This window comes from Miniopterus schreibersii (genome assembly GCF_964146895.1).
Source record: "Miniopterus schreibersii genome assembly, chromosome: 11".
Classification (NCBI taxonomy): domain Eukaryota; kingdom Metazoa; phylum Chordata; class Mammalia; order Chiroptera; family Miniopteridae; genus Miniopterus; species Miniopterus schreibersii.
In genome coordinates this window covers 66,593,833-66,619,121 of record NC_138111.1, presented here as the reverse complement: position 1 = coordinate 66,619,121, position 25,289 = coordinate 66,593,833, and the positions used below count along the sequence as shown (strand labels likewise).

At 42.4% G+C, this 25,289-nt stretch overlaps 1 protein-coding gene and 1 long non-coding RNA gene across 3 annotated transcripts; one reads left to right on the top strand and one right to left on the bottom strand.

The window, feature by feature from the left end:
* Nucleotides 1-436: 436 nt before the first annotated feature.
* On the bottom strand, nt 437-3,785 carry LOC308564185. The gene is made up of 3 exons (XR_013999904.1): nt 3,712-3,785; nt 2,097-2,315; nt 437-684 (listed from the first exon to the last, which is right to left on the bottom strand). It is a non-coding gene; the product is annotated as an uncharacterized lncRNA (long non-coding RNA).
* On the top strand, nt 3,677-25,259 carry ZNF367 (zinc finger protein 367). Of its 2 annotated transcripts, XM_081152024.1 has the most exons (5): nt 4,533-5,612; nt 17,218-17,368; nt 20,847-20,966; nt 21,993-22,131; nt 24,479-25,259. In XM_081152024.1, exons 1-5 carry the CDS (start codon nt 5,226-5,228, stop codon nt 24,699-24,701), a joined length of 1,020 nt encoding a protein of 339 aa, XP_081008150.1. In that variant the 5' UTR covers nt 4,533-5,225; the 3' UTR covers nt 24,702-25,259. The 2 variants fall into 2 exon arrangements, with proteins under 2 accessions (XP_081008151.1, XP_081008150.1); XM_081152025.1 differs by lacking the exons at nt 17,218-17,368; nt 20,847-20,966; nt 21,993-22,131; nt 24,479-25,259 and adding an exon at nt 7,693-9,951 and having other exon boundaries at nt 3,677-5,612.
* Nucleotides 25,260-25,289: the final 30 nt, after the last annotated feature.

The window sequence follows — 25,289 nt, the reverse complement described above, 5'->3', positions numbered from 1 at the left end:
TTTGAAAAAATAATGACAGAAAACTTCCCTATCCTGGTGAAGGAAATAGACATACAAGTCCAGGAAGCACAAAGAATCCCAAACAAGAGGAACCCAAAGAGGCCTGCAGCAAAACACATAGTAATTAAAATGTGAAAGGTTAAAGACAAACAGAGAATCTTAAAAGCAGCAAGAGAAAAGCAATTACTTACCTACACCAGAGCTCCCATAGACTGTGAGCTGATTTCTCAAAAGAGACTTTGCAGGCCAGAAGGGAGTGGCAAGAAATATTCAAAGTGATGAAAAGCAAGGACCTGCAACCAAGATTACTCTACCTAGCAAAGCTATCATTTAAAATTGAAGGTCAGATAAAGAGCTTCCCAGACAAGAAAAAGCTGAAGGAGCTCATCACCACCAAAACACTATTTTCTAAAAAATATATCTTTATTGATTTCAGAGAGAGGAAGGGAGAGGGAGAGAGAGATGGAAACATCAATGATGAGAGAGTTATCATTAATCGGCTGCCTCCTGTACGCCTCTGGACTGGGGATTGAACCCGCAACCCGGGCATGTGCCCTGACCGGGAATCAAACCACAATTTCCTGGATCCTAGGTCGATGCTCAACGGCCGAGCCACACCCGGCTGGGCACCACCAAACCACTATTATATGAAATGTTGAAGGGTCTTCTTGAAGAGGATCGAAACTGAACAATAAAATGGCAATAAATACCTATCAACAATTGAATCTGCAAACAAAATGAAAAAGGGGAAGAGAAACAGTCTCATAGATACAAAGAACTTTTTGTAATTTGCCAGATGGGAGGGGGTTGAGGGGAGGGGCAAAAAAGGTGAAGGGATTAAGAGATTCAAATTGGTTGCTACAGAATAGCCATAGGGATGTAAAATTCGGCACAGGGAATAGAGTCAATAATATTCTGATAACTAGGTATGGTGCTGGATAGCTGTGAGATTTATTGGGGTGATCACTTATCAAGTTATATAATGCCTGGTCCCTGGGGTGTACACCTGAAACTAATATAATGATGTGTGTCAACTATAATTGAAAGGAAAACAACTTCTTGAGAATTTGAAGTTTGGCTTACGTAGGTCTTTCAGTGCAGACTTGATTAGAATTGGGTAAGGATCAGATGCAACACTTGAGGACTGGTGAGATGAAGCACATTATATATAGAGAGGAACTGAGGTCAGAAACCATGTGTCCCCAGAGAGTTCTGATGGCCTGTTTCAGGTTCTCATCCTGACTTTGGATTTATTGGACACCTCTGTTTCCTTTCAGTAATTCTGTCTTTGTTTTCTAACCTGGTCTGACAGGCTTGCAAACCAAGTTAGTTCTATTTGAAACCAAAAGAGCTATTTCTAAGAAAGGTAGCAATGCCATCATTGCTCATTAAGAGAGATTTGGGCATTTGTGACAATAGACATGGCAAATGGATGCTAAATATTGTTTCCTTTTTCTCCCGAGTTGATGAAAGTCCAATGGGCAAGGTCCTTGGAAAATTTTTTGGGGAAGGTTCTTTTGTATGAAAAATGTACCTGGTCTGTGCAAGTAGTTTCCTGTTATCAGGGCTTAAAAATCCCATTGAAATAACATGGTAAACCATTTTCCCCTAGATTTCTGTCTTTGTGAGAGGATTTTTTGGAATTTATGTTTAAGTCTCTTGCCAAACAGAGCACTGAGAAAATTATTTTGGAGAATTTTTATGGTAAAATACCTTCCTGTTAATCTCAAAACAAATGATCAGACATTTTCACCTATATGTATTTTGAAAGTTGTTTTATCTGCACTTTTAGCGGTAGAGACCAATTTTTGCAAAGGATGTTATGCTCAGTCTCCTACGCTAACTAGGATAAACGATTTTGTAGCAACTGAGCAGCTGCAAATGCTCTTATTGATACTGGATTTCCAAAGTGAAAAAAATTTTGCTTTGTTTTTCAGATTTGATCTTGAAACTTCAAAGTACATTTCAAAAGGAGGGTTTGAAGTATATAGCTTTCTCAGGAGAGGCCTACATTCGAACCATAGGAAAAACTATTGCAATAATACAGTAAGTGTTCTGAGATGGGTTCTAATACTCTTCAGCATTAGTATACATACACTATGGGCTGTTGACCACGTCTGGGGCAGAACAAAGACACCAGGATTATGATGACCCACACACTTCAGACAGCTTTCTAGTTGCATTACAATGTGGCCAAACAAGTAGATCTGGCATGACCTCAGCTTTACTCCTGGAATCACCCGCTGCCCACTTCACAGGTTCCTGGCATATCTTTTATTCTCTGGTGGCAGAGAGCAAGTGCAGTTGCCAGTTTGCTGTTGATGAGTAATTTTTAGAAACACAAAGTCAGTGTCTTGGTTTTGAATGATTCATCTTGCACTCTGGGGCATGCTGTGAATGTTAAACAGTTAACTATCAGTTGGTGCTTAATCTGTTAGATCTTGCTCAACCCATAATTTGAGGGCTCACTTTTTTTTACTTTAAGTATAAAATAGATGGATTACATTTTCCTTCCAGCTCATTCAGAAGTAAATGGTGCAATCATTTGGTATTAAATGGTAAAAACAACATGTTTACTAAATCATGTGAAATGAGAGGTGAACTTTCAGCTCTCCACACCAACTATTTATTAAAGTATCAAATTAGACTTAAGCCCTAAAACCTGAAAGTTTTGGAATATCAGAAATGTGGGGCCCCCAGTTTTAGCCTCTTTCTTCTTTTTGTTCATCAGATGTGAGGTATTATCCATCAGCAGTTTTCAGAGGCATCCTTCCAAAGGATTTATTTATCAAGTTATGTGACTTTGGACAAGCTCAAATTTTCTCATCTGTAAAATGGGAATAATATCTGTCTCACAGAATTGTTGATATCAGAATGTAAATGAAGCATCTGTCCATTTCATTGTATATGTATATTCACAGATATTATTTTAATCCTTACCCAAGGATATTTTTTCCATTGCTTTTCAGAGTAGAAAGGGAGCAAGTGGGGGGTGGAGGGGGAAGCATTGATGTGAGAGAGACTCATAGATTGGTTGCCTCCCGCAGGTGCCCAGACCTGCGGGGATCAGGCCTGCAACCAAGGAACTTGCCCTTGGCTGGAATCTAACCAGGACCCTTCAGTCTGCTGGCTGGGGCTCTAACCACTGAGCCAAACCAGCTAGGGCGATATTAATATTATTGCAGGCCTCCAGGAAATGTTAGCTATATACTATTTTATTTATTGAAAAGATACTTTCACTTGGTTCAAAGTTCAAAAGATACAAAGAGTTATATGCTGTATCTTTTGAAATCTTCTCACTTCCATTCCCCAGCCACATAATTCTCCTCCTTGGCAGATGTATCATTTTCTTGTGTATCTTGCTAGAGATATTCTGCATATCTAAAAGCAAAAATGTATATTCTTTCACTACTTTCTTAAAAAACATGAATGAAATCTAAATCAAGTTTTCCTTTTTATCACTTAAAATGTATCTTAGAAGTTGTTCATATTAGTTACATGTTTTTTACTAATTGTAACTAAATTAGACATAGTTGTATATTAGCGTGTGAGAGAGAGAGGTGGGGGAGAGGGAGGGAGAGGGAGAGGGAGGGAGAGGGAGAGCGAGCCAGCTGTGGTGTTCTAATGACCAATTCTAACCCTCCACTACTGGATATTCATTCATACATTCCTTTTATTCAGTCATTCAACAAACATTTTTTGAAGGCCTACCACGAGTCAGGCTAGGTTCCGGCAATACAGCCACCACCGAAACGGACGCAGGCACCTCTTTCCCGTCGCAGCGAGCATGAGGCGGGACGTTCCGTTTCGCCCCATCTGCTGTGCGGAGCTTCAGAGCCCGCGCGGGCCCCGGGCGCTGACCCGTCCGGCTCCGACTCGCGAGACTGTCCCGCGTCTGTGGCTCGCGGTGGGGTCCTGAGGCCGGCGCGGGCAGACAGAGCCTGGAATACAGGGACCCCGCAGCTCCACGCGGGTCCAGACGCACGGCTGCAGAGGCCGCGGGACTGCGGGAAACCGCCGGCGGGGGCGGGGTCCCCGGGCCGACTTTGGGCACCGCCCCGCGTGTAAGAGCAGACCGAGCTCGTGCCCCCTCGCGCCGCGCGCTGCACACGGGGACCTCGGGAAACACTTAACTAGTGCATTTCACAAAGATGGACAACCAAGGGCCTGGGTGACGAAGGTCCGGACTGATGCCCACCTAAGCCGGGGGAGTCGGGGGCGAGGGCGGGTCAATTCGCAGCGAGGTCAACAGCCGAGCAGACGGAAGCCGGTTAAGAAACTGAGCCCCTCTGGGCGCATTCTGAAAACTCGCGTGGGAAGGCTGCGGCCCCGCAGAGCCGGTGCTGGGAGTGGGGCACCCGGAGGGCGGCCCTGCGCCGGGGCCACAGACCTTTAAACTCCCGACGCGCGGGAACCGCAGCCCAACAGCCGCAGGCGGGCGGGGCGCCCCCTCGCCCGCCAACGACCGCCCCGGAGCCGCCCCTCGCCCGACGCCCGCCCAATCAGCAACTCTCTTGCCGCCCGCCCCTGTGGTCTCCCCCCGTCACCCCCGCGCCCCTCCGCCCCTCCTGGGGGGGCCGCGGAGGCGGGGCTCCCGGCGCGGGGTCCGGGCGAGGGGCGACGTCGCGCGCTCCCCCGGAGTTTCGAACGCAGTTGGCCGTCCAGGCAGAAAAAAAATACGGGAGCGGCGGCCAATGGCTGCTCGGGAAGAACCCGCGCGCTGCGCCGGCCCCGCCCCGCCCCGCGAGGAAGGAGCGCAGGCCCGGCCATTGGTCCGCGGCACCTGTCACTTTTCGCTGCGGCCAGTGGGCAGGCGCCTCGCTGTGATTGGTTCCGCCCAGGCGCGAAATGTAACGCGGGAAAAGTCCGAGTGGGGACCGCAGCAGCAGGTTGTTATTTTCGGGGGTTCGGCGGCGAGAGTCCTGCTTTCCTGTCACCGCCGGTCAGGCCGCCCGCTGCTTCCCGCCTCTGCAGCCTGCGCACAAAGAGGGCGGCTTGACGCGGGGCTGGGGTCCGGCCCGCCGCCCGCCGTCCGCCGCCCGCCGGGCTGCTCCGCTCCTCCGCTGGCCCACGCACAGGAGGATTCCGGGAACCGTCCGCCGGCCATGAGCCCGCGGGACTGAGAGCCAGCGACTCGGCGCAGCGCGGCCGAGCGGCGCGAAGGGCAGACCCGGGCTCAGGGAGCGCGGCCAGCGGCCGTCGGAGCTGCAAATCCGTGAAGGGCGATGATCCGGGGCGTGGAAGTGGCGATGGCGGACGCCCCGCCGCAGCCGCCGCCCGTCATCTTCTGCCAGGACTCCCCGAAGCGGGTGCTGGTGTCGGTCATCCGAACGACCCCGATCAAGGCCACGTGCGGCGGGGAGCCGGAGCCGCCCCCGCCGCTCATCCCCACCAGTCCCGGCTTCAGCGACTTTATGGTGTACCCGTGGCGCTGGGGCGAGAACGCGCACAACGTGACGCTCAGCCCGGGGGCCGCGGGGGGCGCCGCCTCGGCCACGTTGCCCGCCGCTGCTCAGCACCCGGGGCTTCGCGGCCGGGGCGCGCCCCCTCCCGCCGCCTCCGGGGGCGAGGACGAGGAGGAAGCGAGCAGCCCGGACAGCGGCCACCTCAAGGTGAGCGGGGCGGGGCGCGGGGCAGCCGGGCGGTTAACGGCGCGGCCGGAGCCGGCAGCGCCCGCGGACTCGGCGGGCGGGGCGGGGCCGAGTTTAAAACGCGGAGTCGCTGCTGGGTCCGCGGCGTGGGCGGGGGCGGGTGACAGGACGCGACGTCACTGCCGCGCGCCAAAACGGGGCCCGCGGGGGCGGGGGCGGGGCAGCGCCGCGGACCCGGGCTCCGGGAGGCCGTCGGACCCGAGGCGGGCCGCTGGCGGCCGCGGTGGGGTCCTGGAGAAGGCCGGCCGCCGAGTCCGCTCCGGCCCGGGACGGAGGGAAGCGGCCGCCTCCCGAGCTCTTCCCCTGGGCGCGGGAAGGAAGGGGCTGCGCGGTTTGTGCTTCACCACCGTAGACTCCCGGCCCTCGCCCCGCTAAAGATGCCCTGCAGAGGTAGTCGAAGAGTGAGAAGGGACGTCGGGGAGCCTTCGGCAGCCCTCGCTGCCTTTCACGCACGCAGGGAACCACTTTGCTAGGTGCTGAAGAGCACAGTGGCGTGGGACGCCCTTGTCGCTAACCTCGAGTTGATCGTGCCCCGAGACTTGAGAGCGTGGACGGATGTGACCGCCTGGTTCAAACCTACATTTTGCGGATTAGGCAGTTGAGGCTTAGATGGAGACTGGTGAAGGGACCTCCCTAAGGCTGCACAGCTGGGTAGGGGGAGAGCTGGGACTGGGGGGTTGCTGTGGCTCCCAGTCCTGAGGCATGTGTTCCGCGCGCCTCTCCGCGTGCACACGCTCAGCTCCGCAGACTGTAAAGTCCAGGAGGGCCCGACCATTTCCCTTTCGTACGCTATTCGACTTTAATACCTTACACAGGGTAAAGGTTGACTAAAGGTGCACAGGACATAGTTATGACATGAATGAGTGGTGCTAATATAAGATTACTATTCCGGTTCTGTTTGTTAACCGGATTATATAAGATAAGCAGTTTGCCGAAGATAAAACAAGTAAATCACCTCGTGGTAAAGTGCATCTGTATTGGCAAATACTGTATTTGTAAATTGAGACAAGTTTGATCATTTTGCATTCAGTAGCAAAGATGTTGAAATTGTGTTGTTTGAACACGGAGGAAATTGATACACTTTATGTTACTAATGTCATTGTTATTAAAGAGCTATAAAGTTATAAAACTATTTGCTTTGACACATTTCAACTCTCGAAGCTGCACTTCAGTAAAAATTTGAACAAGCAGTAGCAATGTTCTTAATTGTGCTGAGGGAGTTTGCGAAGGAACCAATCATTGTTGGCTGTCTCTAGGTAGCCCTTAGTAAGATGGATAGGTATCCTAGACATTTTTTTGTGTTTAGACCTTTTTTTAAAACACATATTAGGTTATATAGTTGAGCAACATAAAGGCATACATGCACAAATACATGTGGAAGATTTTGGATTTATTATTTCATTAATTATGACTGAATCTAATTTAGGATTACCCAAGAAGATTAATGTTACAGATAAATGAAATCTGCATGTATGTTCCTTTTTGGCCTAAAAGAGACTTATTTTCATACAAACCTTTTATAAAAGTTGCTCACCCAGTGAATAGCCTTTGATTTTATTTCCACTTTGTACACTTCTTTTCCGAGGTAAAATATACCAGAAGTTATGCAAAACATGTAAAAGTGAAAAGGCTGTTTTATATTCATATTTCCTCACAGCATTTCATATTGTAACTGTTTGATACATTATTAGATGAATTGATTCTAACTTGTCCTTTCATCAATGAAGCAATTCAAATACAACTCCAAAAATTCACTCATTTAAGCTTCCCCATTTTGCAGAGTTGCGGGGGAGGAGTCTGGAATATGCCTTTCTTTAAGGAAGTTACCTAGTATGATTTGTGATCAGTACCCTCTAAAAACAGGGAGTCCCAGTCCCCTTTGTTTTGCTTCTGGAAAGTGCTTGTAGTTCTTTATCTCCATGTGCATTGTGGGTGAATCATGCTGACTTTATCCGCTCACTCTTTGGGAAGATGGGAGACACGTCTGCAATAAAGCTGGTGCCAGTAACATGCTCCCTTCTACCCTGTTCTCATTATGCAGGTTAGAGGCAACAACAGCTGTGGGTTTGAGAACAACATTTGTGCTCATTTGCTGTCTTTTTGTTGCTGCTGCTCCCAAGGGAGGTGTCTGAGTCCTGCATACCTGGTATCAGCCCTGCTTGCTCTGCTGCTTGTTCCTGTCCAACACTGCCTCCCCTGCCTGTGGGGAGAACATCCATCATCTAGCCACTTATTTTGGCCCCTCATCACAAGATTCCGTAGCACTTTTTGTGGGTATAATTGCATATTGGCATTATCTTCTGTAGCATTTTGGGAGAGGGGGAAGGGAGCAGGTCTGATTTCCCTCTGCCATAAGGTATGCCAAGCCCCTCCCCACCTTGTGCCCTTGTACCCTCTACTCAGCTGCATTCATGAGGTTACTTCTCCACTGTGGGAACCTGTGTGGTTTGGCTTTTCTGTGCTTAGCCTCAGATGCCATTCACACCCTTCAGGACCTGACAGCTACCTATCCTGCTTCCGCTTTCTATCATCACCCGAACTCCTCAACCACCTAGACTGCACACAACCTTACAGATAGCTGATTAGTACAGAGTAATTACTATCATATTAAACGTAACATGTTAACACAGTAGTCACCATTTATTGCTTGGCACAGCAAACTGCTAGGCTCTGTGTTAAGTGTTTTGAATTCCTTTCCTAATTTACATTGTTTACCCGATGAAGGGGGAATTAAAGAGTCCCCAAGATTAAGTTTAGTTAACATCATTTGGTAAGAGGGATAACTGACTGGAACCTTCCAGAGCAATTGCTCTTTATTTATTTTTTAAAATATCTTTATTGATTTCAGAGAGAGGAAGGGAGAGACAGAAATGTCAATGGTGAGAGAGTGGTCATTGATCGACTGCCTCCTGCACGCCCCCAACTGGGGATCGAGCCCACAACCTGGGCATGTGCCCTGACTGGGAATCGAACCTGGATCTCCTGGATGCTAGGTTGATGCTCAACTGCTGAGCCACGCCCAACTAGGCCCAGAGCCGTTGCTCTTAATCCCTACATGATATTGTTCCTGTGTATATCATGTATTAATTGACTTTAGGGGTTTATTATATTTTTAATATTAAGCTAATGCAAGTAGACTTATCACATACTATTGATACCTATCTATATATCAATGGAGATGCTGTATGAAGGTGCAGACAATGTAATAGATAAATTCAAATTAAGACTTGGAAAGTTTTGTAGATAGGTCAAGGTGTGGGGGATACAGTTAGGATGCAGATATGGGAGCCGTAGGAAGTTTGGATCTAAATCTGATTTCAAAAAAGGAAATATGATAAATTACATTTTCTCACTTGTCAGTGTACATACGCCTCCCTCTGAGACCTATTTCCCTTTTCCTTCTAGGTTGTGTTTGAGTAATTTATTTGAATTTTACTTTGTATAAAAATGTGTCAGACTTACTTGTTTAGTAATCACATGTATACCAAGTTTTAATATAACCTTTTCTAAAGCCTAAGTGTACATTATGCTAATGAGTTGAGAAATAACCCAAATTTTATTAAATAATTTTAAAGTTAGTTATTGACATTGGGAACTCAAAACATTTATCATGAAATAGTTTAGAAAACACTTTCAAAAACCACTAATCTACCTCTGGAGGTATTGAGATTCTATTTAAAAAATTAAACTTACTGAAGTATGCAAACATTTTTGACAATTTAATTTTTTTGCTTCTTTCTAGTAGCTTATGTTGCAGCACTTGCTACATGATAGGAATGGGGTGAGGTGTCTTAGAATTTGTTAACCTTTTCTTGCAGATCAAGTAGTCTCAACAAGATTTCTCTCTTAGGCTACAGCTATACTTGGTTGCTGATGAGTCTCTATTATTGTCAAAATGTATCTAGAAACATTTTCTTACTGCTAAGGCCAAAGTGAAAATGGTCCTTTTAAAGTAGCACTGCTTATTTTTATATGTATGGTTAAAAGATGCTTTTTAGTCATTGAGTTAGGCATTAGATGATTAGTTACTTGCCTTGCTTAATTTTCTTAGTTCAAAGAATGCACTTAGTGAAGTCTTGTATATGGCTAGGATGTTGTACTTTTTAGCTATTTCTCATCTGGAAAATATAAATGTGTGGTTGTAGCTGAAACAAGATCTTACATTTACTGGAAAGCAGCCAAATGGGTGTATCTCCCTCCCTACTAAACATGCTTGTTTATTTTTTTTTACAAGAAACATTGAAAATAGAAATGGGTAATCTTAAATTTTTGATATTAATGAACTAATCAGTTATTTGAAATTGTGATAGCCGCTGCGCGTTCCAGCCGGCCCAGTGATCCCGCTGCGCCTCCGGCCAAGACCTCACCAAAGTGCCGGTTCAAATGGAACACTCCGTGGAAACCATGATGTTCACGTTTCAAAAATTTGCTGGCGATAAAGGCTACTTAACAAAGAAGGATGAGACAGTACTCACGAGAAAGGAGTTCTCTGGATTTTTGGAAAATTAAAAAGGTGGAGGCAAAATAATGAAGGACCTGGACCAGTGCTGAGAGGGCAGGGCGGGCTTCCAGAGCCTCTTTTCACGGATGCTGGGCTCCCCATCGCTTGCAGGGACTATTCTGTAATACACACGGGCAGAAGGGAAAGAAGCAGGCGGCACTGAGCAGTTCTCCCGCCCTGATAAGAGTTCTCCCAATTGGCTGCTTAAGGAATCTCTGCCCGACAGCTTCCCCCTGTATAAAGCTTTGATGAGCAGATTGGGACCCTTAGAAAATGTACAAATAAAATCCCACCCTCATTTGACAAGAGAAAGAAAAGCCAATTAAGCTAGATAAGTTTTTGATTTTTATATTGCTTGTATCCTCTTGCTGTCAATAAACAAATTTCTTTTTTAGATCCTAAAATAAAAAAAATAAAACAATTGTAATAGTCAACAATATGTTTTTGGCATTTAAATAATATTAGGAGTCCTGGCTGGATAACTCAGTTGGTTAGAGCGTCTTCCGATACACCAAAGTTGTGGGTTCAGTCCCTAGTCAGCACACATATAAGAATCAACCAATGAAGGCATAAGTAAGTGGAACAATAAATCGATGTGTTTTTTTTCCTCTCTCTTTCCCTCTCCCTTTCTTTCCCCCTTCCTCTCTCAAATCAATCAAATATATATATATATATATATATATATATATATATATATATATATATATATTGGGGAAAGGATTCTTTCATGCTGAGGAGTTGATCACTAAGGTTTTTAATTAACCTGATTTCATGTTCCATTTCTTAGCAGAATCACCTATTTTTATGGATCATATATGCTGTCTCTATTTGTTTAGCATTTTAAAAACAATATTTAAAACAATTCATGATATGACCATAACCATCAACAATCTATAAAATTATTGTCTCTCAATAATTGATGGCAATGGATTCTCTAATTTTACTCAGATCCCTCTTTGCTGATGCTGGATGAACAATTTTAATCAAGGGAGACTGGTGCTGCATGTAGCTAGTGAGGATCACAGCCAAGGAGTAAAGGTGAAGATGAAAAATTTTCTAAAAAAGTGGAAAAATTTGCTAATTTGGACTTAAACATAAGTCAGTCAAGTTCCAGTTAGGACCTTGCCAATTCTGAGCTTCATTATAAGTGGGAACTTGAGAACCATGTGGTGGCTTTTTGAAGCTTGTGCTCAGAAGTCACACAAGTAATTTCCATTCACATTTTATTGGCCAGAGCAAGTTATGTGGCCAGGTTTGCCTTATTGGGGCCCACAGCAAGAGAGGGGCAGTGAATATTTTTGCTATATAATCTGCCACAGTGCCTTTGCACGTTCCTTTTTTTTTTCAATGGTGGCAAAAAACACAACATAAAACTTACCATCTTAACCACTTTTCAGTGTTAACTATACACACTGTTGTGCAATAGATCTGTAGAATTTTTCATCTTGCAAAACTGCAACTCTATACCCACTGAACTCCTCTTTTCTTCCTGCCCATATCCCCTGGCGACCACCATTCTACTTTTATAATTTCTAAGAGTTTGACTACGTTAGCTACTTCATATAAGTGGACCCGAGATAGAGCCTGCAACCGAGGTCCATGACCTTGGCCAGAACTGAACCCAGGACCCTTCAGTCCACGGGCCGACACTAACCACTGAGCAAAACTGACCAGGGCAGGGTTGCTCTCTTTTTTTAAGGCTGAATTCCATTGTATTATATATATCATATTTTCTTTATCCATTCATCTGTCTGCACATTTAGATTGTTTCCACCTCTCGGCTGTTGTAGAAATAGGTTTTACAATCTATAGAAATTTTTAAACATGATTTGTTCCGTAAGGTAACTCATCCATGTTGAGATTGAGCTTCTCAAGTATATGTTTATTTTAAGTAAGTTTTAAATGTGTGGAAGTGTTAAGATAGCACAGAGAGTTCCCATAAACCATATACTCAGTTTCCCCTATTGCTTACATCTTATATTAGTATGGTATATTTATTTAAATAAACTGAATTGATACATTATTACTAAAATCCATAGTATATTCAGATTTTCTTAGGTTTTAAAAATTGAGCTGAAATTCATATAACAAAATTAATCATTTTAAAGTGTAATTCAGTGACAGTAATTCACAATGTTCTGCAACCTCCACCTATATTAAGTTCCAAAACATTTTCATTACTCTAAAAAAAATCCCTGTATCCATTAAGTAGTCACTCCTATTCCCCTCTACAGTTAGTTTCTGGAAAACACCAGTCTGTTTCTGTCACTATGGACTTACCTATTCTGGATACTTCATTACATGGAGTGATACGATATGTGGCCTTTTGTGTCTGGCTTCTTTCACTTAGCATACTGTTTTTGAGGGTCATCCACCTTGTGTAGCATGTATCATTTCTATGGCTTAATAACTTTCTGTTGTAATGAAAGAGGAGAAGTAACAACTGACACCAAAGAAATACAAAATATTGTAAGAAGTTACTACAAACAACTATATGCCAACAAATTGGACAATCTGGAAGAAATGGATAAGTTCCTTGAAACACAATCTTCTAAAATGAATCAGGAAGAATCATAGAATCTGAACAGACAGATTATAACTAGTGAAATCAAAGCGGGAATTAAAAAACTCTGAACAAACAGAAGTCCTGGACTGGATGGCTTCACAGGTGAATTTTACCAAGCATTCAAAGAACTAACACCTATCATCCTCAAACTATTCCAAAAAATTCAAGACGTGGGAAGACTCCCAAGCTCATTTTACAAGGCCAGCATTATCTTAATTCCAAAACCAGATGACACTGCAAAGAAAGAAAATTACAGGCCAGCATCCCTGATGAACATAGATGCTAAAATCCTCAACAGAATATTAGCAAATGGGATCCAGCAATATATTAAAAAGACCATACACCATGATCAAGTGGGATTTATTCTGGGGATACAAGGTTGGTACAATATCTGCAAATCAATAAACGTGATACATCACATAAACAAAATGAGGGATAAAAACCACATGATCATGTCAGTAGATGCAGAAAAAGCATTTGGTAAAATTCAGCACCCATTTATAATAAAAACTCTCAGCAACGTGGGAATAGAAGGATCATACCTTAACATAGTAAAGGCCATATATGACAGATCCACAGCCAACATCATACTCAATGGGCAAAATTACAACCATTTTCCTTAAGATCAGGAACAAGAGAGGGATGTCAGCTTTCACCACTCTTGTTTAACATAGTACTGGAATTCTAAGACAGCAGTGAGACAAGAAGAAAAAAGAAGCTTCTAAACTGGAAAGGAAGAAGTAAAACTGTCATTATTTGTAGATGACATGATACTGTATGTAGAGAACCCTAAAAATTCTACCAAAACACCACTAGAACTGATAAGTGAATTCAGTAAAGTAGCAGGATACAAAATAAATATCAGGAAATCAGTTGCATTTTTACACACCAATAATGAACTATGAGAAAGGGAAAATAAGAAAAGAATCCCATGTACAATTGCTTCAACAAGAATAAAATTCTTAGGAATACATTTAACCAAGGATGTAAAAGCTGTACTTGGAAAGTTATAGGACACTGAAGAAAGAAATGGAAGAAGATATAAATAAGTGGAAGCATATACCGTGTTCATGGATAGGAAGGATTAACATTATTAAAATTTCCATACTACCCAGAGCAATCTACAGGTTCAACACAATCCCTATCAAGATACCAATGGCACATTTCACAGCTAGAACAAATATTCCAAAACTTTATATGGAACAACAACAACAAAAAACCCCAAATAGCCACAGCAATCTTGAGAAAGAAAAACAAAGTTGGAGGAATCATGCTGATATCAAACTGTACTACAAGGCCATCGTAATCAAAACAGCGTGATACTGGCATAAAAATAGATCAATGGAACAGACTAGAGAGCCCAGAAATAAGCCCGTGCCTTTATGGTCAATTAATATTTGACAAACGAGGTAAGAACATGCAATGGGGTAAAGACAGTCTATTCAATAAATGGTGTTGGGATAACTGGACAGATACGTGCAAAAAAATGAAACTAGACAACCTTCTTCCACCATACACAAGAATACACTCAAAATGGATTAGACTTAAATGTCAGACTCAAAATCATAAAATTCCTAGAAAACACAGGGAGGTTGGGGAGCTGCATGGGGGATGGGTAGAAGGATTGAGCAAAAAAAGAAAAACAACTACTCATGGACATGGACAACAATGAAGAAATAACATACCGTTGTGTATGCGCATGTATTCCACTGTATATGTGTGTACATTGCACCACACTGTTAAAGTTTTCCGCACATTGAACCCTTTACATTCCCACCAGCAAGGTTCTAATTTCTTCATATCCTTACCAAAAACACTTTAATTTTCTTCTAATTTTTTCTTTTTTAAACAAAATATAACGTAGTTGGTGTGAAGTATGTCGCTGTGGTTTTTTATATTGAATTCTTTTTCTTTGAGGTTTATTGAGGTATAACTGACCTCATTGTAGTTTTGATTTGCGTTTCCCTAATGGCTAATGATGCTGAGCATCTTTTCATGGGCTTGCTGGCCATTTGTGTAACTACTATGGAGAAATGTGTATTTATGTCCTTTACTCATATTTTAATTGGGTTGTCATTTTGTTGTTGTAAAAGTTCTTTATATGTACTGGATGCTGTACCCTTATGAGATATATTCGGTAATATCACAAATATTACCTCCCATCATCTGTTCTTTTATCCCTATGCTTTTGGTGCCATATCTGAGAATCCATTGCCAAATACAAGGTCATGAAGACTTATTCCTGTTTGTTTTTTTAAAGAGCTTTTTTAGTGTTTAGCTCTGCCATTTTGAGGTATGATACATTTTGAGTTAGTTTTTTATATATTGTATGAGGTAGGGGTCCAACTTCATTCTTTTACATGTAGAAATCTAGTTATTTTAGAACCATTTGTTGAGAAGACTGTTCTTTCCCCATTGAGTGTTTTTGGCACCCTTGTTGAAAATTAATTGGTTGTAGATATGAGTTTATTTCTTGACTTTCAGTTCTATTTTATTGGTCTGTATATCTTTCCTTTTGCCAACACCACCTGTCTTGGTTGCTGTTGCTTCCTAGTAAGTTTTGTAATAAGGGTGTGTGTCCTCCTGTTTTGTTATTTTAAAATATTGTTTTGACTGTTGGAGCCTCTTACACTTCCATATAAGCTGAGGATGGCTTTTTCTATATCTGCAAAAAAGACCTTTGGAATTTTGATAGGGATTGCACTGAATCTGTGGATCACGTCGGGCACCAATTGCTGTCTTATATTAAGCCTTCAAATCTAAGAACTGTATCTCACATGTTTTGATGTGTTGTATTTTTGTTTTCATCCATGTCAAAGTATTTTCTTATTTCCCTTGTGATTTCTTCTTTGACCAATTGGCTGATTGAGTGTGTTATCCAATTTCCACATATTTGTGAATTTTCCATTTTTTTCCTTCTGTTACAGGTTTATAGTTTCATTCCATATGTGTTGGAGAAGATACTTTGGATGCTTTCAATTTTTAAAAATTTATTGATACTTGCTTTGTGTCCTGACATTATGGTGTGTCCTGGGAAATGTTCTATTTTTGCTGTTTTTGCGTGGAATGTTCTGTATATGTCTGTTAGGTCCAGTCGGTTTATAGTGTTGTTCAAGTCTTCCAGAGCTTTGTTGACCTAGCTAGTTGTCCTATCCATTAATTAACAGTGGAAGTCTCCAGCTATTTCTGAACCGTCTCTTTCTACCTTCAGTTCTGCTACTTTTCTTCATACAGTTTGGGGGCTCTTGTTAGGTATGTATGTATTTATAATAGTTATTTCTTCTCCCACGCTTTCACTTTTAACCTATTTGTGTTTTGGATCTAAAATGAGTCTCTTATAGACAGCATATAGTTGGATCATGTTTTTCCTCTGTATAGTCCATGCTTTTGTTTCTTTGAATGCTTTGTAATATTTTGTTAAAAACTAGATGTTTTGAATATTATAATGAGGTAACTCTGGAAATCAGATTCTTCTCTCTCAGAATTTGTTTTTGTTGTTTGCTGTGGATTCTAGTTGTTGGCAGGTTTTCTAGACTATTTCTGTAAAGTCTGTTTTGTTTTGTTTGTTCTTTAGAGTCTGTTTCTTTAGCATGTGGTTAGCTCATATTTTGAGAGAGATCTCCTGGAATGCCGGGAGCCAGAAAAAGAGAGGGAAGAAACCTTATAATGATTGCAGAATGGCTCTGTGCTGCGGCTCTTTCACAGTGCTTAGCCACGCTGTTCACAGTTCTGCCTTAGTCTTCATTTCCTGCTTGTGCTGAGCCTAAGATCTGCCAAAGGTGAAAGCTGAGTGTCTTTCCAAGTCTTTTCTGAGCATGCTTCCCACCCTGGGCAAGTGTGTGGCTTTCTAAATTCCTGCCCTTAGGATTCATGGGCACTTTCCAATGCCCTGACTTCCCAAAGTAACTCTCTTCCCAGTGTTTCCTCCAGGCTTTTGGTATATTTGTTTGCCTCAGTTGAATTCATTTGCCCCATGTAGCATCACGTTGTTGTCAGTTGCCTCAAGGGTTTTGTGTAGCCCACTTTTCCACCCAGAGAGTGCTAAGTTAGGCAAAACCATGACAAGCACTTTGCCTCCGTCCTTCGCGTAGCCCTCAGTCAGGTCAAAACCAACACAGTTCTTTCATAAGGTCTGCTCTGCTCTCTCTGGAACCAGGACTAGGTTCCCACACTGAGAAAGAAAGCTGCTGTCTTCAGGACCACTGTGTAGTAAGGAGAGGGCAAAGGCAAGTAAAAAATGCTGCAAAGCTTTCCTACTATTTCAAGTTGTCTTTTTCTTGACTCAGTTCACTGAGTTGCTGTAAATCTCTGTCTTCTGGAGCTGTGACAAAGCTGATTGTGACAGCTCGATTTTTCAGTGATCTGTGGAGGTCCTTGGAACTATCTATGCTACCATTTTTGGTGATGTCACTCAAGAAAGATTTAAAAAAAATTATTATGATATTTTGCTATGAGTAAAATCCAAGAAATATATTAATGTTTATACAAATTGTTAACAGGATGGAATCCGGCGTGGTAGACCCAGAGCAGATACTGTCCGGGATTTAATAAATGAAGGAGAGCATTCGTCCAGCAGAATTCGTTGTGACATCTGTAATAGGGTGTTTCCACGGGAGAAATCACTCCAGGCTCACAAAAGGACTCATACAGGTAAATTGAGCAAATCTTAGAGAATGTCAAAAATAATACCTAACTGAAAGCTGATTTGATGTTTGGGCTTATAAATTTATTTTTTAGTTGCCTTATATTTCCTTATTGTAGTTTTTTAAAACAGGCACTGTGCGTGTTACTGGTCCAAGGTTTGTGTTCCTGATACTTCAAAAGAAATGCCAATATTCAATAGATCAGAGTTTTGGAGCAAGGAAAGTTTTATTGATCGAGAAGGCCTAGCTTGAGAAATGGGAGAACTAATTCTCAAATCCGTTTTAAGAAGAGCCTGAAATTCAGGCATCTTTTATTGTTAAGGGGAGGGGGGAGGGGCAAGGCAAGGGGTGGGTGCAGGCTGTGGACAGGTGGGCATTGAATGGGATCTGAGGAAGAGAGAAATTCCTCGATTCCTTCGTTCTCTGTTGGTTCATTCACACCCCCCTTCCCCTGCTGATCTGAGTCCAATTATGGAGACTCCTGTGAACTGTACATATTTCCTACCTCTTGGGGGTAGGGGGAAGCACCTTCTGTGGCAAGGGGCTGCTCTTGCAAAAATTCTAACTTAGTTGTTTAGAGCATTGTCCCCAATACGCCAAGGTTATGGGTTCAGTTGCTGGTCAGGGCGCATACAAGAATCAACCAATGAGTGCATAAGTAAGTGGAACAACAAATCAATGTTTCTCTCTCTCTCTCTCTCTCAAATCAATAAATAAAAATTAAAAAAACACCCCAAAAAATCCTCAAGCAGAATTCCTATAGTTAATTATCACATCTATAGCAGGAACTATTAGCTGGAGGCCAAAAGAGAGAGGAAGCTTTTCACTCTAAGTAGTTTCTTTTTTGGTAGAGAGGGATGGCTTTCTGAACCATGTGACTTCTAAAGGTATAGGGTAATTAATCTAGTAGTCATAGGAACATTATTACTACGTTTAGTTTTATCCTTATACCTATCTGATTTTTACTTGATTTGCCCCTAACTTGTCTGTATAATTGTTTAAACTTGATATGCCCTTAACTGACTTGTAAGCCATATACTAAAATAGTAATTGTCAAGTTTTTAATAGAATTTCCTGAGCCCTCAGTGTGCCATGAAAGTGTTTGACCTCGCCATTAAATCTAAGGTGAAGCATAACTTTTCAGAATTAATGTATTGTAGGCAGCTATTTCAAGACTATCATACATCTTTATTTGTGTAGAAAAATTATGCTTGCATTTAAAGTACCGTATAGAAAGAACAAATAATACAGAGAGAGTCCTTGTTCTTTCCACAGAGAAAGTTGATCTCAGAAGAAGGGGCCTCATGGTTCTAATAATTTACAGATGAGGAAACTGAGGTTCCCAAACCACATACCACTGCTGCAGCCTCTCATATCCTGAAGTCAGGAGCTCTGCTGGCCATCCTAGTAGCACATGCGGCTCTTTAGCACTTGAAATGTGCCTAATCTAAACTGAGATGGGCACTGTGTATAAAGTACACTTAGTATGAAAAAAAGAGTAAATGATGTCCTTAATAATTTCTGAAACGGATTACATACTGAAATGATAATATGTTAGATATATTGGGTTAAATAAAATATATTTTCAAAATTAATTTCACCTGTTTTTCTTTCCTTTTTTTTTAATATGGCTACTAGAAGTATTTACACTTTATTTCTGTTGGGCACTCCTGGTCTAGAGTTGGGTTTTTAACTCTTAGACCCCTGTTTTTTTCACTATTTTTATGATCATCATCTGTTTCTTTCTTAGTTTTTGAAAAGATATATTTTAACATTATGTTAGAATATAGCTAAAGCCTAAGCTAAATTCCTGAAAAAGGGTAAAATTTAAATTTTGAATCATAAACTATGGTGGCCAAGAAGTTTTGACTTTATGTACCATTTAGTAAAACAATTATTTAGTAAATATCTGGTTTTGAGAATTCTTGTATTTTTTTTAATCTTCAACTGAGGATATGGTTTCTTAACTGATTTTTTAGAGAGAGGAAAGGGAGAGAGGAGAGAGAAAGAGAGGAGAGAGAAATATGGGTCCATTGCCTCCGTATGCGCCCCATTGGGGACCTAATCCCGCAGCCTAGGTGTGTGCCCTGACTGGGAATTGAACCCGCAACCTTTTGCTGTGTCGGACAACACTCCAATAAACTGAGCCACCCAGCAAGGGAGGAATTTTTGTATTTTTAAAAAATCTAATTAGTTTGAAATATCCCCAAGTAACTGGTTCACAGGCTGAGTACACGTTGCCAGTGTAGGTAAGATTCAAGACCATGTGGCATAAGGAAAAGATCCCTGAGTCCCAGTCCTGACTACTAACCCACTGTGTCACCTGATGCTTCCAGGCATTTGCCTACTACACTCTATGTCAGGAAACTGAGCCCCAAATCTCCATGGTATAGTTCAACTCTAATAGTATATATTTTGTAAAAAGCTTTTCTCTTACTATTTTAAATAACTCCCCCATCTCCTGTGTTTTATTAACTGGTCCAACTATCACAACCATTTAGTACATTTCTAAATAATGAAGAATTTAGAGAGGACTAGTTACCGGTCTTTGAGTTGTAGAGGAAGAACCAGTATATAATTGTTGATCAAAGAATATTTTTTCAAGAAATAATAAATTTAATTGAGCAACATTCTTGAGCACTTTCTCCAGCCTAGCACTGTGTTGAGTACAGGAAGTGAGTTGGAGCACAAGGAATTGTGCATCTTTGTATAAGGAGAGTACCATGGTGCAGGAACAACACAGGATCCTAAGTTAGCGAGAGGATACAGGCTCCGTTGTGGGAGGCGGGAGGAGTTTGGCTGAGAGGCTGCAGGACTGAGGAGATTTGCATGGGTAGAGAAGGTAGGATTTGCAAGGAGCAGAACAAGATGAGGAGCTGCCTTCTGGCTGGACTGGATCTCAGGGGTGAAGTAAAGAACTCTGCCCGTTAACCCAGCAGCTACATCGCACATCTTAGGGGGCCATTTAGAAGTCAGCAGATAATTTTTATTTGTCCAAGGAGTGTAATAGGGTTTGGGGTGAGTTGGGGGTAGTTGCTATGACAAAAGCAAGAGCTCTGTGCCAGCCTCTTTGGAAGTGCTGTGCAGGTGGAGTGCCTAGGGGGCAGCCAGGGTTAGTTCAAGGTGGAGGGGCTGCCAGTCGACCAGGGGAAGTTGCAGTGGGAAGTAAGAGCAGGAGACATTTTAAAGAATCAGCAAGAGGTGATTTGGATTATGGGGAGAAAAATATGGGATAAGCTGAAGAAGATAACTTCAAGGACTTGAACCTGGGTACCTAAAAGCTCAAGACCTAAAGAAAAGACCGTGCTCCAAGGGGACAGCTGCTTGATAGCATGGAGGTACTGCCTGCATTTTCACCTCCAGCTCTGTAGAGCCTTGTTCTGTTGTTGTTTGGAGTGGTAATCTATATAAGATGGATTCTCTCCCCCTGCCCCTTCTTCTCACCCTGTTGTCTCAGAAATAACGTATAACATCTGTCTACTTAGGTGAGAGACCCTACCAGTGTGACTATCCAGACTGTGGAAAAGCCTTTGTTCAAAGCGGACAGCTCAAAACACACCAGCGTCTCCACACGGGAGAGAAACCTTTTGTTTGTTCAGAAAATGGTATGATGTTAGGACTTAAGTTTATGTAACAGCTAGATGTGAGTTAATAGTTAAAATATCTCTTGCTTGAATTTTTTAGGAGGAGAGGTTTTTTTGATCAAGATTTTAGAAAACACCATGTTCAATTTCTGGGGAAAGATTGATTTTTAAAATAAAGTATTCTTCTTAGGTGAAAATCTTAAGTGGCAATTAAAAACATTATATGAAAGTAAACACAGCCTTTAGAGTAGGCTTTTACTTTGGTTTTAAACATTTTAACTATTAAACTGATGGAAGCATATTATCGTCTGCATTTTCAGTGAAGGGGGAAATTTTACCATCTTAAGATGCCACTGTTGGTAATTTCTTACCACTTTTCTGAAGTGATTTTCTTCATCTCTTATCACATTTTCTTAAGATGTTTTTCTTGTGCACATTTTTATGCAGTTATAATTGAAATTCAGTGCAGTTTTGTTCTGTAGCTCTATGGTTTTCTTGATTATGGTCAGTAACGAATGTCTTCAGGCTTTTTCATCTAGTGAATGTGCTTAAGCATATACTAGTTATATCTGGATTTCTGCCCCTAACCCCCACGCATCAAGAGGCAGCTGTACATATTGATTGCCTTTGTGCTGGATATTGAGTATTTAATTTGTTTTAAAATTTGTTATCAACAGAGCAAAGGGTCACGTTTTCCTACTTAAACTTTGTTAAAGCTTTGCTCATCTTTCGGGATGTTGCCTTATGACAGAGTCCGAGAATAGAATTCCAGGGTCAGAGGGTTCGACCATTTTATGACTCAGGCTAATGAATCACTTCCCAGTGGAGTTGCAGCATTTATAACAATGACCAAGAGGGGAAGGAACCATCATCCCGTCCTCCTCACTAGGCTGGTAAAATACTGTGCTTAGGGTTTTTAGTTTCTCAAGTTATAGAATGCTAAAGCTCCCCGTCTTGATTTACTTTTCCTGGTTACCAGTGACACTGAACATTTTCCATGTCTGCCGGATGGCCCGATTCTGATGAGTGTTTCCCTCTGTTTTGAAGGCTGCCTGAGCAGATTCACCCACGCAAACCGCCACTGTCCGAAGCACCCTTACGCCAGGCTGAAGCGGGAGGAGCCCACCGACGCTCTCAGTAAGCACCAGGCTGTGGACAACCAGGCTGCTGCTGAGTGGTTGGCAAAGTAAGGCTCTCCCTGGAGTCCGCTGCAGAATGCCACCCAGCGCATGGGCTGATGCTGGGCACTTCTGCAGTTCTCCCATTTAAATAAGTTGCTTTTATACACATTTTATGAAATGGTGCTTTATTTTTTTAAACTACAGAATTGTTAGGAGTGTTATTAGGAACTCTGTGTGATAGAAAACTATATGATATTAATTAGTCTTGAGTGCCGGCCCATACCACAATTTATTTTAAAAGCAAGAGTTTTCCTCATTTTTACAAGAATGTTTTATATATATTTCATTTGTTGTCAGTGCAACCCCTTTTCATTGTCTTACATAAGAATTAGGTTTGTGCTGATTGGTATAGAGATATACACACACACACACGTACATATATATCCATATTTCCGCATATCTATAGATACATACATATATGGATAGAGCTATATGTAGAGAGATGTTCCAAGAGGCACCCAGTTTAATTTTTTTTAATGGCAACAAGGTGGAAGGAGCAGTATAAAAAGCTGTCTCTAAGGATAGTGTGATTTAAGGAGGTCTGCCTCCCTCTGGCAGGAAAGCTGCCCCCAGCCCTCTGGCCCCCTGGCTTCTCAGCACTGCTCCCCCTGTGGTTCTTGGCCTTTGCACTCCCCGCTGCCTCTGCAGACTGCTGGCTTCCCTCTTCCTTCAGCCACGAGGCTCATTCTTCATGTCTTACTCAGGTTAACATCCCTTCAGGAAGTTCCTCCCTGACCTGCTCACCAGCCCCAAAACAAATAAGGTTAGACTCGCTTAATAGATGCTTTTATAATGCACTCTGTTTTCCCTTTCAAAACCTTCGTCATAAACTCACTCATTCATTCCGTGCCTGCCTTTCCTGCTGGCCTGTGAGCGCCACCAGGGCAGGGGTTATGTGTCTTGCTAACTGGATCCCGTCCCTCCTCCTCCTGCTGGCCTCCGCCACCCCATTCCCTCTTGGTCATCCATACCCGCCTCCTCTCTCCCGTCTCAGTGACCGCCTCATGGAGGCTGCTTCATCCCTCAGTCCATTCTCCATGCTGCTGCCAGAGGGATCTTTCTAAAATGCTGATGTGCTCCTCAGTGTGAAGTCTGAACCCTTTATTATGGCATTCAAAGCCCTTCATTACCTGGTCTCTGCTGACCTAGTTAAACTTCTTTGCCACTTTCCTTTTCTGGTTGTCCTTCAAGTCATACTGAACTATTTGCATTTTTTTAAATATGTCTGAGTATTGCCAAAACTTTTCCAGTTTGAGTAGTCAGGTTTCCTGAAATCTAGTAGTTGTACTTTTTTTGTATCTAATTTTAAAAACAGGTTTACTGAGGTATAATTGACATAAAATAAATTGTACACATTTAAAGTGTATAATTTGGTACATTTGGACATAGGTATACATCTGTGAAATCATCATCATCAAGATCGTGGACATATCCATCGCTTCCAGCAGTCTCCTCAGGCCTCTTCCTGACCCATTCCTCCCACCCCTTCTTGCCCACCTCTACCCAAACAATGCTGATCTCTTTCCTGTCACTATAAACTAGTTTCCATTTTCTAGAATTTTATACAAGTGAAGCTGTACAGTATGCACTCCCTGTTTGTCTGGCTTCTTTCACTCAATGTAATTATTTTGAGATTCATCTATGTACCAATAGTCCATTCCTTTTTATCACTGAGTAGTAATCCATTGCATGGATATACCTCAACTCATTTATTCATTCACCTACTGATGGGCATTGGGTTATTTTTGGCTATTGCAGGCTACAAATAAAGCTACTATGAATATTAACCTGCAAGTCTTTGTATGGACATTTTTGGATGTAATGATACTGTGATTTAAATATGTATTTCTTTAGTTACCAAATTTTCATTTTTCTCCTGTGAATTACCAGTTGGCCATGTAATAGAATAATGGTGGTGCTCTTAAATTTTTGAAACTCTGTGTTCCAGGTACTAATCTGTAAGTCATATTGTATGAGTTTCAAGTTTCTCATAGTTAACTCTGTCAGAAGTCACTATCCCTCTGTGGATAGGATAAATAGATTTCTAGCAGTTATTTGTTCTACTTCCTGCATACCTTAGTGCATTTTACACATGGTCTTTAAGGCAGCTGTAGTTTAATGGCAAAAACACGTGATTAGAGAGTTGAGTATATGATCCAGAACTGCCAGGTTTGTTTTTGAAAATCAGAAAGTCCCGGAACTTGAACGTTTCCTCCGTAATGAGAAAGATGTGTAATATATGTGACATCACTTTATAACTTCTGGAACTGTAACATAGTGACCACCGTGGTAAAGAGCCTCTTTTTGAACCAGCCACGTAGACATCCAGTAATGCGGCTGCGTTTCCCGCAGGTACTGGGAAAGCCGGGAGCAGCGCGCCCCCGCCGTGAAAGGGAAGCTGGCGCAGAAGGCCGACCAGGAGCAGCAGGACCCGCTGGAGTACCTGCAGTCGGACGAGGACGACGACGAGAAGAGCGGCGCGCGGCGGCGGCTGCAGGAGCAGCGCGAGCGCCTGCACGGGGCGCTGGCGCTCATCGAGCTCGCCAACCTGACGGGCGCGCCGCTGCGCCAGTAGCCGCGCGGCGCTGCGCCCGGGACGCCGGCGCTTCTAAAGTAGATCCTCGGGCATAAGCTAAGCACCTTATTCGCTACCATAGGCTGCTATTCTGTAGTAATGGATGAAGAATGTCATTGCCCCAGACTGCGGGGCAGAGAGAATTGCACTTTTTTATATGGTAATGGATTGTTGTAAAGTTTAAAATATTTTGTAAATATGGGACTTCTAGTACAGGGTAGGAAACTACGTATTGTGGGAAGCTAGATTTTTGCAAGTTTAATGTATTCATTGGAAGCAGTTCTCACAGGAAGCACTTTCTGAATAAGACACTTTTATGAAAAAAAAAAAACAAACAAAAAACAAAGCAGAATGGGACATGTAGCCAAAGAAGGTTAGGACAGATTGTTGGTGTACTAGTGTGTTTAACAGTACTGTCAGCACGGAAGTAAGCGAGACAGCGTAAGAGGTATGTAAGATAAATGTTTTTAAATTGCAAAATAGTGTGACTAAGACGATCAGAGAAATGGAAAATGGAAAACTGACTATTTTGGAAGATGTCCTAAGTTACAGACTTCGGAAGAAAAAAGATATTTGAGGATCTTGGCA

Bases quoted from the DNA above. Each gene is read 5' to 3' on its own strand.
- ZNF367 (XM_081152024.1), top strand. From the start codon at position 5,226: ATGATCCGGGGCGTGGAAGTGGCGATGGCGGACGCCCCGCCGCAGCCG. The intron at 20,967-21,992 runs GTATGATGTTAG...TCTGTTTTGAAG, and splicing joins TTTTGTTTGTTCAGAAAATG to GCTGCCTGAGCAGATTCACC. The intron at 22,132-24,478 runs GTAAGGCTCTCC...CGTTTCCCGCAG, and splicing joins GCTGCTGAGTGGTTGGCAAA to GTACTGGGAAAGCCGGGAGC.